The sequence below is a fragment of the Stegastes partitus genome, unplaced genomic scaffold (genome assembly GCF_000690725.1).
Source record: "Stegastes partitus isolate 25-593 unplaced genomic scaffold, Stegastes_partitus-1.0.2 Scaffold605, whole genome shotgun sequence".
Classification (NCBI taxonomy): domain Eukaryota; kingdom Metazoa; phylum Chordata; class Actinopteri; family Pomacentridae; genus Stegastes; species Stegastes partitus.
In genome coordinates, this window is record NW_007578336.1 from 181,376 (window position 1) to 198,847 (window position 17,472).

A 17,472-nucleotide genomic window follows, 5' to 3' on the forward strand; every position below is an offset into this window, starting at 1 on the left:
TCAAAGCCTCCTAAAACTGAGACGCAACTCTCAAAGAGAACTTCATAAGGTACACATTTTGGTTAGATTGTAAAAATGTCATTATATGAGCCACAATGTGGGCTATTTTTACTTCCCCGGTGGTGCTACTGCATATTGTAGTTGTACCGTAGTGAAGTCTGTCTTAGGTGTTTAAGACAATACCATGTTTAAGCTTGTGTTTTAATTGCCGGTGCTAAAATTACAGAGTCTTTCATCTAAATTGTCTTCAGGAGCAGTTAAACATGGCAACTGCAGATCTCAGACAAAGTTCAGACAATGTCCACGGTCTCCTTCGCTTCTTTTTTTTTTCTGTGGGGAAATGCTGTAAGTAATCTTAGAGACAATGGGAATAAGCTCAGATGGACTGAAATCCTTCTTACACTGTGTCTGGATGGAGTTTTTGAAGGAATACAAGGCTGTGTTAGGATTGAGGTGACTGCAAGGTGTTTCTTTTATTTTGTCCACCCCTGCCCCTTGGGAGTTAATGATGTTCTTGGTGCCATAATATTCATCCTGTGGCAAGATAAAGTTTTTTTCCCACCATATTGTGACTGTAGGAATTATTACTTGTGATATCAGAGCTGCAATAGAGCAACTCTGCCTCCCTCCTCTTTCCTCCTCCTCCTCCTCTTTCCTCCTTCCTCCATCCAAAAAGGGGAGAAAGGAGGCTGGCTTGACTTTACGGGCTCGACCCCCCCTTGTGCGCAGTCATTTCCTCGACTTGGACCCAAAGGCGCGCACACGGTGGCCTGACACGGTTCGCTGTGGCGCACAGGAGCTGCGGCTGAATGTCAGAGGAGCAGCACCGCGATAATCCCTAAATGTGATGAAAATATAGGATTTTGAAAGAAAAGGAAAAAAAAAACTCCAGGATAAACTGACGCACAGAAGGAGAAAAACATTCTTCAACCTGCTTTTTTCTTTTTTCTTTTTGGAATTTGGAATTAATATCTTATTTCTATCCAAAAGGTAGGGAAGTTGGGTTATTTTTTTTATATATGGGCTGTTTAGTTTTCTTACAGTTTGGAATCAGTTTAATTCCTCTTTCAGGCTGATTTTACTTTGCAAAATGTGTATTAGATAAAAAAAAAACACTTGAAAAATGAAAAAGTTGATAACTCGCTATTTTTTGTTTCACTTTTTTACACCTTTACACTTTTATATTTTCCTGTACAGATGTAACTCATGTTGCTGACATCAAATTACTTATGATTTTGCTACAAAATGCCTTTTTAAAAGTTCATCTGCCCTCCATTATTACACCAAACTGATCTCCGTGGCTATTGGATTCAACCTGTTACATCTTTTTGCGCATCTGATGCTGTAGTTTTTTTCATGCAGCTCTTACTCCAGACGAACACTAGATGGCGTAACACATCTCCAAAGGCAGTTCAAGCAGTAATCGGAGGTTGAGACAGTAATTAGGCGAACTCCTTTCCACTCAGTTTATCCCTGAAGCAGTGCAACCCCCTTATTCTTCTCATCAGGCTCTAAATGCAACACATTGCATCTATATCGGGTCTTTTAGATCCAACCCCTGCAGCATCATTTAGGGAGAATAATTACAGTGCAACGTGCCAATCAAGGTACACAAGGCCTGCATTACCCTCCAATTCAGCTCTGTGTACATAGTGTTCAGACTCAAACTGTTTTGGGGAAAACTGTGGAACTTTATTTGCCTGGAAGATTCTACTTTGCTGTGTTTTATTTTGTCACTGCAGCTGGTTTTTTCCCTCCTCGGTGGTCAAATTCTGTTCGCCATGTGTGAGCCATTTATATTTAACCGAGTCCCTTTGCTCTACAATGGCTGCGCAGTCTGACTGGAGAATGGTCTGACAGTTATAAAAAATGATGTCTGAATCTGTTTCCTGACCTTCCAGCCTGCTCACATCTGCTCATCCATCTGCACTCTCTCCTCCTTACTGCCCGTCCACCTGCACTCCTCGACATTCGCTGCAGCGTTTCATTTTAATTCCTTGACTAAATTCAGTCTGAGCGAGCGTGCAGCTCCACATTCCCACCGCTCTTTTTGATCAGCTGCAATCTGATGCCAACTCGGTGGTATCAGTTCCCCTTGCTGTTAGAATTTTCAGTTAAATTTGGGCACTGGTTTTGCTTTGCATTTTCCCCCCCTCATGTTTTGACAATAAAACATGCCGATTGCTCCATTTTGGTTTTTACATAAAGCAGCCATTGTTTACAGTCTCTATTCATAGCCCACCTATAACTGGCCCAAACTCTGGAATAGTTTACATGCTTTGAATGATCTGCCCACATGCACGGATCCTCAGGTCAGCTGTCCCTATGCTTTGGCCCTTATTGTGTAGCTCCGTGTTGCTCTGCTCTCCGTTCGGCTCTGGTTCAGGCCTCATCTTTGCAGCACTGAGCAGCTCGCGACCACATCCAAGCTTGGCGGCAACAGAAAAGCTGCCAAACAGTTCCTTTTTTTAGGGATAGCAGTCACCAAATTACAGCCGCTGGGGCAGTTAACTCCACCCGAAAGCTCTTAGCGGACCCGCCTAGCACTAACAGCCTGTGTGTCTGAAGAGAACGTGAATTTGAGATGTGTGTGTGTGTGTGTGTGTGTGTGTTCACATGTGTGGAGGGAAGAAGATATGGCACAATTAAATGAAAGGGGTCAGCCAAATGACCAGCTCATTTAGAAGGTGGACTTCATTTTAATTTTTCAGACTAAATTGCATAGAAAGTTTACATGCTGCGTGTGTTTGTATATATATATATATATATATAAATGGGAGAATGTGTTTGTACCAGCATGACTTCCCACATGGAAACATTTATGTGAGTCTTACATTTCTGTATATGTGTCAGAGTTTATTGCAGCTTGGATCCAGTTTAGAGTAACATGATGTTTCGGGGGAAATAATGACAACAATGAAACAAAAGCATCCCATTGAGTGACTCCGTGGAAAACTAGATGTAGTCTCTGCAACACTGTCACATATTTTGTGCACAGTCAGCACTGCGATCATTTTAAGCCGCCGTGTGACTTTGATCGGCACTGAGTGTTGACGTGGCGGCTGCCAGTACACCAGTTGTGCGGTGCCAGCTGGCACTTGGTGAGCGCTCTGCCCCACCTTAGCTCAGCTCACACGACTACCAACAGCGTCGATAAAGCAGAGCCGAAATGCCCCGGAGGAGCTCCGGAAGCACCAGAATTTTATGCCTCGATCAGTATTGTAGGGTTTAGTGGATTTTGGCACCAACGGATTTCAGGGTTGGCAAAAAAAAATTGAATGAGAGGATGTATGCTTATAAAATTTAACAGTTTTACACTCCTACCAACTAAAACTTTCTCTTTTATACAAACAGTAAAAAGGTTACAGTGAGAGTTTCTCTTGACGGCAGTCATGGGAGACCAAACTGGGCGAGATTAATATTCTTGGCAACGCGGAGAGCATATAGTTGAAGTTTGTTTAGCTTGACAAGGGCAAAGGGTGCCTTGTGGGAACTCCAGCCACTTCAAAGTAATTGCGGTGGATGTGAGGGCTGACAAGTACACATGTACACATGATGGATAGGGCACATAGGCAATGTAAAGCCAATCTCACATGCTGAGTGTGGGAAACTCAAACATCTAATACACTTGTTGGGAGATTATTCAAGATGGTGCCTTCACCGGCACCATTGTGCTTTATTGTCAGTCCACATTTATCCATCCATACTTGTACCCCTATCTTGTCTGTTGCTCTGTCTCCTCCTTTGTCCTGTCTTTACTTTTTACATCCAGCAGTAAACCTGTGGATTCATACGTTCACAGAAGCATCAGTCTCCTGTTGCCTGTTAGGGCAGCTTCAACCCAGTTCAGACAGATGTGTCTGTGAGAAGAAACTGACACACTGGGCATGAACTGACATACCTTTGACTCAGGGAATTTCCTACTCTTTGTTCCCCTCGTTCTTTTATTGAAGGAAAAAAAATAATTTACTGTGGAAGAGAGTGAAGCCTCCGCCTCATTGTTTGCTTAGATGATTCTGAGGAACGAGTAGCTACTCTGCCAGCTTAAACTTTTCTCTGGAAGCTCTGTAAGAATGCAAACTTATTGGGAATGGATGGGATTTGTTTAGGAGAATAAGTGAAGCTGGACACTAATGCGAAGGCCTGCTCACAATGGACCTTCAAATTTGTGCAAAACTTTCAAAATTTCTGTCAGTTTGAACTCAGAGGTAAAAAAAAAAACCCCAAAAACTAAAGGTTCAAGATTCTTCACATAAAAAAAGCATTTGAAACAGATTACTCCATTTTTGTAGATTCTCAGAAAACTTTTTTTAGTGGTTGTTTGCTTGAGATAAAATCAAACTGAAGTTGAGTGGATTTGACTCAGTAGAAATGACAAAAATAGAGATGGCTTAAGTTTGATTTATATTGTCTCAGATAGACGACGGAAAAATGAGTTTTCTGAAGGTTTGTGAAGATGGAGTTATCTGTTTTTTGCAAATGAACTCTTCATTTAGAGGCATGTGTCAATAGTGTGTAACCACTGCCCAAGTGGTAACACAAACGTTCTGGTTTAATCCCTGGCAAAGACCAAGAAGTATAGATTTCCACTTACTTTTGGCCACATACCTAAGCAGAGATGCTACTCCTTAAACAGTCCTTTTTTTCATAATCCAAGCACTGTTTAGACAGTTCCCCGGATCTTCAGAAGCCTCATCTCTCACATCCTTCATGCCCCCGCTGACACACAACTCCCACTCTTTGTTTCTGTCTGTCTGCTTCATAATTGTCATTCTGCTCTCTGCTCTTTTTTTTTTTTTCTTTTCCATTCTTTCTAAGTGAGACAGGAATAGCTGCCCATCCATCCATCCATCCATCCATTAAACCGCTCTTGGCCTGTGGATGGGAGGGGAGCCGAGGGAACAACAATTAAGAGTGAAGCCTTTAGTTTGTTTTTGTCTCAGCCCGGATGTTTGACGGCTCACAGCTTAACTGGAGGGACAGGAATTCATATGTACAAACACCCGGGCCGGATAAAAGTGGTTATTACTGCCAGAAAGGCTGCTTGATTGTGGGATGTAGTTCACTCTTATCGTCATGTTGTGTTTATAGTAGCCTTGCACGTCATACAATGATGATAGACTCGTACTTGTTCCTGTCTCTCATTTTTTTTCGCTCCTTTATTATGTCCAACACCTCTGTCTGCAAATCCAATATCGCATTTCTATAAATCGCAGACAAATCATTGAACAGCTCCACAAACAAAAGCACATTTTTAGATTTACAATATAACACTGCAAAGGACAAACTGCAGAAATTATATAAACAAGTCTGGTGGTATATATTTTCCAGCTCTTTTGTGTGTTTTTTGTGTGTTGCGTGTCATTGTGTGATGCTGACTATATATGCCCGAACTGTGTCCTTTTGGCTGCATTCTTCTGGCCGAGCCAAGGCCAGTGGTGTTTTTTCTTTTCTGCAAAATGGTATAATTTGGCAGCTATTTTTATTGCAGGGAGCAGACTGCAGGGGCCAGTTATTCATGCTTCCAGCCGAGGTCCACATCATGCACAGGCTCTTTGTTTCGCTGATTTTAATGCCCCCCCTAAATAAATCCTTTAGAGTTGAAGAGAATTGCATAAGCAGCTTTAAAGTGCAATGGTCAAAGAATGAAAAGGGATCATTTTCTTATGTCGTCTGTAAGGTTTTTAAAACGACACTGTGTTTATGTGAGGTTATGAACGTGGTCAGTGAGCGCTTGATTGATAAGCTTGTGTTGTTTATTTGTCACTCATATGCTGTGATGTACTACTCTGACCACATACTTGGGCTCCTTTGTGAAATGTTATTGTTAAGGCTCAACTTTTGATATTTCAAGGATCAGTCTCAGTTTACAGAAGTTTTTTTTTTTATCAAGTGTGGAATGAGAAGCATTTCCCCAACATTAAAAAGTCCTTGAAACTCCTTCACAAGACTCAGTACTATCAGAATTATCCTGGGACATTAAGTGAAAACGCTCAAGGAAGTGTTTGAATGGTGTTGCATTTAGTAGAAAAGGATGCAGATACATTAGCAACTCATACAGAGCCAAAAATGTCCCCTTAAGGCATCTAGCCGAGTTAAATGACATCGATCATTGTAACATCCTTGTTCCTTTAAGTCATGGCTATCGTGTTTCATGTCCGTTCTTCTTTGCTTCCTGTTGTGTTGTGAAATACTTACCTTTCCTCTCATTTCAGACACCTGCCCTTGTGTGTTTCCCGTCTGACCCACCCTGAATGGTTTCACCTGTTCCCAGTTACCCTACCCTCCCTTTTGTATTTGGTCTGTGTGCTCCATTATTAAGTTTGTCTTTGTACCTTGTGTTTTTTTCTTCTGGTTTCTTCTTCTTCTGGTGAATCCCCATGATATAGTTTTTTGGACTCTACCTTAGACTTTGTCAAATAGTTACCTTTATTTAAAAATATGTTTTTTCCTCCTCCTTTATTCTCAAGAACCTTATAGTCACTTTGGCCGATCTAAAGCCTGAAAAGAAAGCTCGTATCATTCTGGCAGGCGATCAACAATGCCGAATTGTGGGTCATATAGGAAGAGTTCATTTGCAAAACTCCATTTTTGTAGATTTTCAGAAAACTTATTTTTTTATTGTTTGCTTGAGATAAAAATCAATCAAACTGAAGTTGAATTGATTTGACTCAGAAGAAATGACATGACAAAAACAGAGATAACTAAGTTTGATTGATATTGTCTCAGGTGGACGATGGAAAAGTGAGTTTTCTGAAGGTTTGTGAAGATGGAGTCATCTGTTTTTGCAAGTGAACTCTTCATATGTGGATTGACTCTGATGCCGATGTTCGTCTGTGTAATGGAAAAGTACTGTTCATTTTTGTGTAAGTGTGTAAAAAGTCCTCTTAGAACAATTAGCACCAGAGCTATTTGGGCCACATCCACCATAACACAAAATTGCTTCAAAAAAACAGCCAGAAAGTCCCCATCGACACCAAGAAGCTAACTTGGGGGCTGAAAAATGAAGCCAACACAGAAATGCAATAAACTGCAGTTCCTCAAATGGCCACTTGAGGCTGGCTCAGAGTTGAGTCAACCCCCATAGACCCCCATTTTCAAATGTCCAACTTCACAGAAGAAATACAGGCTCAAAGCCTGGATATAGTTAATTTCTCTGTTCATGACTACTGTAAGGGGGATGAGTTTATATGTTACACCCGTTTAGCCAGGAGTAGGGAGGAGCCCAGCACTGCCAAGATGGCAATAGTCAGAGCCACCAGACTGAGCTTTAAAACTGCTCTTTATGAAACCAATGGGTGAAGTCTTTCTTTAAATACATTCAGTGGTCTATACGTCAACACTGCAAATCTTAATCATGGAATGAGTTTTAAAAAGATCTCTTTTCCATGACCTAAATCTATGTTTGCATGTAGATGAAAGAAAAAAGAAAGAAAGATGAAAATTAAAAAATACCTGTGTGCATGTGGACAAGGCCTTAGTCTTGGGATTGTCAAGTACAGTTGCTTGATTTTCTGTCTGAGTTTTGCTTTATTCCTTTTTCCGGTCTTACAGTGGAGTCCATTTGTCGGCTCATGCAACAGTTGTTCTGTATCGTTCTGATCAATTTGTTTTTACCTGAACCTTCAACCCCCGTTTTTGCTTCCTGATATTGTGGAAAGTCAAATTATGCTCTCGTTTTGCTTCCTGTGAAAACATAATTACCTTACAACAAGATCATTAAACGTCCCTGAAGGTCTGTTTGCATGCTACCCATTGGCATCAAGACTTTCCAGCCATCTGTACGACTGAGCTGGGGATCAGAGGAGGAATTATTTCGACAAGGTTAGAGATCATAGTGTTTGAGTTCACCCCAGCGTCCACTGTGGGTCTGGGCTTTACTTCATAGGATTAGCCTCAAAGGGTCACACTCTCCTGCTGCAGGGATCAATTAGCCGGGTAATAATCGCTTTTCTAGGAATTGGTTTTTAGGTTGAGTGGGAGGGATCGCCGTGCTGAAGTGCTGGCTAGGTCAGTGCAGGCGGGATAAAGCAAGAAAACAAACACAGACATGCTTAAATGTCTGGTGACCTCAATTAGCGGTGCGTGTGTGTGTGTGTGTGTGTCAGTGCAGGCGGGATAAAGCAAGAAAACAAACACAGACATGCTTAAATGTCTGGTGACCTCAATTAGCGGTGCGTGTGTGTGTGTGTGCACAACTATGACATCACGGAGTCTGGGTTTCACGAAACGCATACGCACACAAACACGTGTCCCTGTGCGCACACATTTGTACTCGCACACCCGATTTCCCCCCTTGTGCATGAATGGTGGCTTTGTTGCGACGCTCATTTGCAGGAATAAAGTTTTCCACCGCTTGAGGTGATGTCCTCCGTGCTATCTGATTGGCCGGCGAGAGGAGACTCGGTCTCCTGGGAATAGTGGTGTGCAGGAAGCAGACAGTGACATTTTGGTGTGGTTTAAGTGACTTTACTTCCCAGAGTCAATTCCTGGCAAGCGTGACAGGGGGAATGAGTGCATTTCTCCTCACCAGTCTCCAGCTCCATCCTGCCTGTTAGGTGTGGTATAAACAGTGGGGCTTTGTAATTAGGGATACCCAGACCATTTCATAACAGTTAAGTGTTAATTTATAGCTGACCGCTACCATGAGGCTGCACTGCAACACCTCATGCTCGTGCCATTAATCTGTCCACAGGCGCAGAGTCAAAAGGTTTGCTATTGGGTCCCTGTTTATGAGCCCACCAGCACCTTTCCTCTGCACATTGAGAACTTACTCTGTCACACCTATGTAAGTGCAGTACAGACAGTATCCATACACTGACGTAATATTAATCCTGTGTCCAATCATCTCAAGGCTGGAATAATATTAGACTTGGGCTTTTTGTGTGTCCCAGTTTTGGATTATTTAGTATATTTAGCTGGTCATCATGCCAGAACAATATATGCTAAAAATAATAAAGTTCTACAGGGCCTGAAGTTTAGGTAATAACGCAGGGCATACCTAACAATGCTAGTGCAGCAAACTTCCGTTTAATACATCTGAAAATCATTTGGCACATGGTGAACTTTGTGTGGGCTGCAAGGTGGCGCAGTTGGTAGCACTGTTGCCTCGCAGCAAGAAGGTTGCCGATTCGCATCCCGGTGAGGACACCTGGGATCTTTCTGCGTGGAGTTTGCATGTTCTCCCCGTGCAGCGTGGGTTCTCTCCGGGTTCTCTGGCTTCCTCCCACACAGTCCAAAAACATGCTGAGGTTAATTGGTGATTCTAAATTGTCCGTAGGTGTGAATGTGAGTGTGCTTGGTTGTCTGTCTCGAAGTGTAGCCCTGTGATAGACTGGTGACCTGTCCAGGGTGTCCCCTGCCTTCACCTTGAGTCAAGCGACCCTAGTGAGGATTAAGTGGTGTATAGATAATGGATGGATGGATGGATGGATGGATGGATGAACTTTGTGTTGAGGATCTTTGCTTTGATAGAGTGAGCATCCAACCTTGCATCTGCAATTTTGCCTCTTCAATTGAACACTATGAACTTTCTGAATGTGAGGCTGTTAGACTGCATTTAGCTAGATATACCTAATGCATAAAGCCTATACATGCATTTGTACTAAAACTGACTGCTCCTCTTTCTCTTCGTGTTTTCTCAGGCATTTAAAGATGTTGCAACATTGCTCCCTCCTGCTGTTGCTATGCGCGACACGGCTGCTCAGCCCTTCCTGCGCCTTGCCCTTCGAGCAGAGGGGCTTCTGGGACTTCGCAATGGACAGTATGGACAGCATGGACAGCGCCGGGTTGATGACGATGATGAGGGACGAGGAAGAAGGCTCGGCCATAGAGGAGATCCTCCCCCCTGACATACCCATGTGTCCCTTCGGCTGCCTCTGCCGGCTCAGGGTCGTCCAGTGCTCTGACCTCGGTTAGTGAGAGTGTGCGAGAAGGAAGTAGAACAGCAGTATATATGTCTGGGATGATTTGTCATCGTTTCTCAGTGTGCGAGTGTGTCAGGAGGTTCAGAAAGCAAAACAAATGAGTCGAGTGACTGAGCACGACCCAAGCCTCGCACGACTTTCATAGCCTCAGAGAATAAAGCCCCCCCTTTGGTGTATTATCTAACCGAGGGCATGTCTCCCCTGGGATAATGCTAGTATATTTTGACAAGGAAAGGCATCTCTTTGAGGGATTTTGTGTTCCAGACTCTGTGTGTGGATAGTGGGTGGGAGAGGAAGGGAGTGATGGTGTGAGCAGAAAAAGGGGGAAAAAAAAGAGACTATATTGAGAGAAAGAAAGGAGAAACCATAATAAGCAAGATGACGAGGGATCAAGATGGGGGAGAAGGAGTTAGACGGTGCAGAGAAAAAGCACAATATTAATTAAAAGACAAAAAAAAAAAGGGGGCACTTTGATGTAAGGAGAATTTAGAATTTGCTCGCTGCCTTTAAGCAGCTGTTATGCGGGTGTTTAAACATTGAGATGATGTTGACATAAAGAGGTTTTTTTTTTGCATCGAGATGTGTGGGTTATTCGTTCAAAAGTAACAAAGAATAATTAATGGTTGATTCACAGATAGTCGGCTCTTTCCTGAAAGATCAACAAGACGTACCCCACTTCAAAAAAATTTCATTAAGCTCTTTCAGTCTGCCTGAGACTTAATTCCTCCACCAAGATGAAAGCTAAGTGCTGTTTATCTGTCAGACAGCACAATCACAAAAAAAGCTGAAATTTGTGAAACTTGGTGCAGAGGTGGAGCACAAGAAGAACCTTTTAAATTTTTAGTGTGGATCCGGACCTTTTTTTTTCTTTTTGGTTAAAACAGCTCTTCATTCTTGGCAGAGGATGCGCTCTCCGGGTGCCGTTCTAGATTTAGTCAAGCTTTTGTAAAAGCATCCGCTACAATTTCCTGACTGTAGAAATTATAAGTGCACACTGTTCCTTCTTTGTCTATTCTTACAGGACCAGAGGGAAACTGAATTCAGTCGTATTTATGGATGTAAAGATTCTTCGTATTATACTGGCTATATAATCTAATAAGACGTCTGTGTTTAGACATGACGGTTTTGTCGAATCATCATTTTACAAGCTCTATATATTTACTGTCCCTGGTCTTTCTGCAGCGGGTAAATGTGGAAGCGTATAATTTCCGAGATGTCAAGTGCTTATTTAGAACAGATGTATTTCGGTGGTGGCGTCTGTCTCCTCTCAGTGTGCATCCCAGCGTGATGTTGAGTATTTGTGCTGAGGGGCACTGGGGTTTCAGAGGGTGCTAGTTTTGTCAGTTTGCGGTAAAGGCTTTGAGATTTGTGGCAGATGTGGGTGAGCAGCCGTGGTTTGTGGTTTTCCCGGGTTAAAAGACTCACTTAAATCTTGGTGAAAAGTTTCTTTTTCCTCAGGTTATCATGTCTGCTGGATTTGATGCAGGCATACAGATTTTAAGGGTTCCTGGCAGGAAGGCAGGGTAAAAGCTGTTGACTGGAAGGTAAATATTTCCTACCACATGAATCGGTGTGGCAACATCCTGCACCCTCTGAGTCTCACAGCAGCTGTAATAACGTTATTACTTTTCATTTCATAAATGATAGAGACACAGTCTGCTTTATGATTTAAACTTCCCCCACCACTTCAATGCATTTCCTCCCTATAGGCGAAATTGAACTTAATTTCTCGGATCAAGTCACTGCATCAGGACTCTCTGTGCTGTGTGGACGTGGTTTGAACAGAATGTCAGAGGGAACTGCTGAGGGTTTTTTTTTTTTTTGCCGTGTGGTGTCATGGAGGGTGTGGCACAGCACAACCAAAGCCATATATCTAAACTTAACTCTGGATGGACAGCTGTGGGTAACGTCCTGTGGGTCAGATGTGGTTGGTGGCAGACTGGATCCCAGTGGGACAGCTGGCAGCCTCTCAGCCTAGTTGCATCATGGTCTTGGTCCAGATGAGGTTGGCCCCTGGTCGGGATTCGTTCGCCGTGGCCCGTCTGCATCGCTGACCACATCTGATACTCTCGTCCACGTGGCTCTGTGATGTGGTCTCGCTAATGATCGCTGGTTGCCGTGTTTTCGCTGAGTCATTTTTCCCCCCTTCAATGAAATAGGACAGGTGGATTTCCTAACGCCACGCTGGTGTCCACGTGTTGCAGTCAGTTCTCAGCTGGTGAGAATTTACTGCTCGGTAAACAGCTTTCATAGATAATCTTAACTGTAACGGCTTTTGGTTTTGTCACAAGGAAGCCGAAAATGAAGACGCTTACTGCCTTTTCAACACTGCTTCACCACTCACACATTAGCACACGCAGCTTGTATTTCTCAGTACGTGTCAGGGTTGTGCCCGTCTCCTTTTTATTTGATGTGTGACTTTGCTGATGGTATTTAAGTCACATCCTTTGTGACTTCTGTCAAATGGAAACCAGATGGAAAACATCTGGTGTCCACATCTGGTGTGAGGAGAATTTGTGCTTCTGTGTGTGTGAGATTCTGTGAGTGTGTGTGTGTGTGCAAGTCACTGACAATGTTCGTTATGCTCTGCGCTGACGTCTGAGTGTGACCTCCATGGTTGTGTCTATGTCCACCTTTCATTAAAATAATAGTCGAGCAGCGCCCAAGTGCTCATTTGAGATTGTGTGGGAGTGCGATGGGTTTAATTCTAAGGACTGATGGAGGTTTTAAACACACGGTGACTATTTATTTTCCAAAGTCTATGTCTGACTAAGATGTCCTAACAACGTGCCAACTGAAAACAAACTGGTTTTTAGGGTGTTGGTTCACAGTCACCCACGGATGCTTTTAATAAAGGGTGATTCCCTTCTGTGTTTTCATTGTCCTTGTCTTCAGGTTTGACTGAGGTGCCAAAGAACGTTCCTCCAGACACCAAGTTCCTGGACCTGCAGAACAACCGCATCACCGAGCTTAAAGAGAACGACTTCAAAGGCCTTTCTAACTTATACGTAAGAGACACACACACTTTATGGTTGGGATCATAGCGTCCCGTTTAGCATCATTTCTCAAGGAAGTGCAAATGACTCATGTCAGCATCTATTGGTTTTCGGGAGTGTGAAATATCATCGTGATCCCTGCTTCCTCTGGGATTTAGAAGTTCATTTCTTTTCTTTTTCTCCCTCCGCTGCCCTTCGCTCTGAGAGCTTTAATTGTATTAAAGTTTGAGCCTGAAGCCAAATGGGAGTATTCAAGCTCTCTTAGCAATAACGCTTTGCTCACTCTTGACCCACATACAGGAGCGCTGACCAAGACCAATATTAAACCTGGCAGCTTAGGAAACTCTTGACATGACATTATACAATAACATCTCTATTAAGGTCTGTTTACCTCCGACTTCATCTGTCTCCATCTTTCAGCCGGTGAAGTTTGCAGGGTGACGGTGTGCCGTGATGGATCTGTTTTAATTCACTCAAACACATTCAGTAGAAGCACAGGGCACAGAAACAAGCTTTTTATGCAGTGTTTTAGCTTTCTTTCTTGACTGTCTGAGTGCTATTGATATTTTCACACAGATCAAATAAAATTAATTTGTCCTTGGTTGCTTTTTTTTTTTTTTTTTTTCAGGGTCTGTCTCTGAGGAATAACCATATTTCCAAAGTCCACCCCAGAACATTTGTCCCTTTGAAGCACATGCAGAAGCTTTACTTCTCCAAGAATCTGCTGACCACCATCCCCAAAAACCTGCCTGCCTCTCTGGTTGAGCTGAGGATCCACGAGAACCGCATCAAGAAGGTGGCAGCTGGAGCCTTTGCCGGACTGGGCAACATGAACTGCATAGGTCAGACATGTCAATGACTTCAACAAATCTTGGCTGTGTTCTGTGATGCTCACCGCAGCATTTGCCACCATATAGCACCCGCATTGGATTTTGAATATTAAAGGGACTGCATTTTAGTTTATGCCACGAATTCTCCCATTTATTTTGCAGAAATGGGAGCAAACCCCATCCAGAACAGTGGTTTTGAGCCTGGAGCGTTTAAGGGACTGAAACTGAATTATCTGCGTATATCAGAGGCCAAGCTAACCGGGGTGCCAAAAGGTAACAACTCATCTCTGTTGCTAAAATGTGCAAGAGAGGCATTCCACTGTGTTAGACTGTTTAAAGGAACAGTTCAGTATTTTGTGTAACATGATTACTCCTTCAGATGAGGATGCTATAAATAAAGCCAGCAGCTCATTAGCTTAGACAAAGCCCAGAAACATTCACTTATCAACACCTTCTATCTTGTTTGCTTAATATGTACAATGATGCCTTTCTTGTTTTCTGGCAGCTGCACAGAGACGATATTTAGGACCCATTTAAAACTACAAATTACTATTTTTATGCTCTGATTTTTGCATGCATTAAACAAACTGCATAAAATGTGGGAATCAGTGATTTTAAGGGGTTTCCCTGTTTCCCCTTTTTGCTGTCTTTGTGTTGAGGTGCATTAATTAGCTGCCAGGTACTGCATAGGTACATATTTAACATATTTATTTATTGACAGACACAAGAGTGATATCAATCTTCTTATCTCTAAGAAAGTGCATTTCACAAAATGTCATACCCCTTTTGAGGTACTTGCTGAGTACTAACTCAACTACAAATACAAACAGGAACGGACGGCTGCAGGGACAAAATCAAATCACACCCTTTAAATGAAGACTAATGGTGTCTGCCTTTTAGATCTCCCAGAGAGTCTCAGCGAGCTTCATCTGGACCACAACCAGATCCAGGCCGTGGAGCTGGAGGACCTGAGCCGCTACAAAAACGTTCACAGGTGTCCTTCACACTTAAACACCACACTCATGTCTAACCGTCTCTGAGTTCTTGGACCCTGTTGGTTTTGTTTGCATATCTGTAAGGAATTACATTTAAAGTCGGTAGTGCCCCTTAGGGGTAATAGTACAAACTACATTGACATGCTGCTTAATAGTGGCAGGAAAACGGTTATGCTTTACTCTCATGTACGCTTTCTAGGCGCAGTCAACATACCGATCCTTCTCCTCTAATGTGGGATAGGTGAAATTTTCCTAACAAGTATCTTTATGGGGCTTTTTCACAACCAAAATTTTGATGAATCCAGGAGCATTAGTGTTCCATGAACAATAGCTCCTGTCTTTTACAAATGTCATATATGAATTTTAAATGTTTCCTTAAGTGTTTTAACAAAACGTTCTCATCTCAATCCACTTTTCTTTCACCTCCTGCCGCACACTTCTCTCTAATGGCATCTTTTATGGTCACAGGGGTTATGTTAGGTTTTCATATCTCTAATTCTCACTTAGCTTAATATAACTTTCTTGCACTGATAATAATCAGGGAATCTGCAATTACTCTGACTCACTCTAGTTAAACACTTAGGCTAAATGTACCATGCCCCGTTTTCTGCCCATTTACTGTTTTTCTTGCTTTTCCCAGGTTGGGCCTTGGCTTCAACCACATCCGTAACATAGAGAACGGCAGTCTGTCCTACCTGCCCAGGCTGAGAGAGCTGCATCTGGACAACAACCGCCTCACTCGTGTTCCCGGAGGCCTCCCAGATATGAAATACCTACAGGTGAGCCTGCTGCGTGCAAGCAATTTCTTTTGGCCATCTGCTCCTGAGTGTTTCACACGACGCTCTCCTTACCCTCTCCTCTGGCACTCCTGCTTTTTTAGGTGGTTTACCTCCATTCCAACAGCATCAGCCAGGTGGGCGTCGATGACTTCTGCCCTCGGGGATTTGGGATGAAGAGGACTTTCTATAATGGCATCAGCCTGTTTGCTAACCCTGTCAAATACTGGGAGGTGCAGCCCGCAACGTTCCGCTGCGTCAGCGACCGGCTCGCTATTCAGTTTGGCAACTACAAAAAATAAAATAAAAACATGAAGATGTTGAGCGATGGAGAGGGTGAGGGGAAGGTGGTGGAGGAAAGAGGGAGGAGCAGATAATTTAAACAATGAATAAAACTTGAGAGATGGAGTGAAGGGAGTTCATATCTGAGATAGTAAATGTTATTATTATTATCATTTTTTTTGTAAAGAGGAGTACAAGCGATGGAGAAGATGGGCAACAAACTGATGAAATAGAAAGCAAAGTGAAAAACACAATCCCATAACTTGAAGGGAGTGGAAAGCAAAACGCTTGCAGCACTGCGTCTGCATTTCTTCTTTTTTTTTCTTTTTTTGCATTTTTGAATTTGAGGTTTTCACAGTTTTGCCATTTGGAACAGATGAAAAAGAGGAGAATGTCTGAGAAGAATGTTTTTTTTGTTTTTTTTGCGCCCCCCAAGCCTACATCGATGACAAATGAATACTGAAAAATTGTGAAGCATTTCATTCCATATTTTTTGACAATAGTTCTTATTGTGATAGAGGTTGTTCTTCTTCTGTTAACATTTTTGTTAAGATTATGAGTAAAAAATTAGAAAAGCAATGCATTATAGATTTATATATATATACATATATGTGTATAAGGTGCTCTATTTGACTTTCTGTGTGTGTTGATTTGGTTAATACATCACATCGTCCCTATTTCACCAATCTGAAGCCATGTGGCCCTTTGTGAATAATTATACTGTATTTAGAAACAAGTAGTCACAGATTTGGGCCTATTTTCCACCATGAGACACAAAAAAATGCCCCAAAATGAAAGAACCTTGATTGATCAAAAGGGCAAAAGGTTGCTCTTTAAATTTTCTTTATCAGAGCTGAACATATTTTCTTATTCAACTGATCCACGAGCCTGCCTATGTAAGGAGTCTTTTCTGTGTCTTCACTAAATATTATGCTATCTGAGCGATACCTTAATACAGTATTCCTTATGGGGACATTGAGGTAGTGGGGGTAAACCCCAGATAGAGAAAACACACATCCGCTTTGCTTTGAGAAAATGAAGGCAGTGTGTTCACATAGTGCTACAAACGATAGTAGTGTTGATGCATTGTTTTGCACAGTTTTATTTTTTTTTCTTCTGTTATGCTTTATCTGCTTCAGGGTTACTGAGGGGTTAGCCTTGTTTACATTGGTAGACCACATGCAACTACTTTAGCCATAAGTATTACGTCCTGTCTCTTGTTCTGTAATCTGACATCCTACTGCTGCATGTGAATAAAGACTCTTTTTTTTTTTTTTTTTTTTTTAGCCTGCTGCATTAAAGTAGAGAACAACTGATGCCCGTGGGTTGGATGTTGTGTGAGAAATAAAGAAAAAAAAATACCAAAAATGGAAAATATTTGATGAATGAATTCTAAACTTTGTAAAGAGTTTTGGTTTTTATAAAGCCTAAGCAGATAAGTTTTGAATAAACTCCAAACTTGAACATTCTTTCCATACATTATGACAGCAAAGATTTGTGCACATTGGTGGGATTCAGTTGAAAAATGTAGCATGAGCGAGCGAAACTAATACTGTGGATAGGATGTCTTATCGTCAAATATGACAGAATATAATATTGGCCTGAAGACTTTATCACCTGTTTTAATATATGAATTACTCTCAATATGAACATTTCATCTGATCTAT

General features: G+C 42.2%; 1 protein-coding gene across 1 annotated transcript; it reads left to right on the top strand.

Moving 5' to 3' along the window:
* Positions 1-905: 905 nt before the first annotated feature.
* Positions 906-17,202, top strand: bgnb (biglycan b). Its single transcript, XM_008289309.1, has 8 exons — positions 906-990; positions 9,645-9,913; positions 12,822-12,934; positions 13,551-13,764; positions 13,915-14,025; positions 14,653-14,746; positions 15,388-15,526; positions 15,628-17,202. The coding sequence occupies exons 2-8, from the start codon at positions 9,655-9,657 to the stop codon at positions 15,823-15,825; spliced, it is 1,128 nt and encodes a 375-aa protein (XP_008287531.1). The 5' UTR covers positions 906-990; positions 9,645-9,654; the 3' UTR covers positions 15,826-17,202.
* Positions 17,203-17,472: the final 270 nt, after the last annotated feature.

Coding starts and splice junctions, on each gene's coding strand:
- bgnb (XM_008289309.1), top strand. CDS start 9,655: ATGTTGCAACATTGCTCCCTCCTGCTGTTGCTATGCGCGACACGGCTG. Junction 12,935..13,550: donor AAGGCCTTTCTAACTTATAC/GTAAGAGACACA, acceptor TTTTTTTTTCAG/GGTCTGTCTCTGAGGAATAA. Junction 14,026..14,652: donor GCTAACCGGGGTGCCAAAAG/GTAACAACTCAT, acceptor TCTGCCTTTTAG/ATCTCCCAGAGAGTCTCAGC.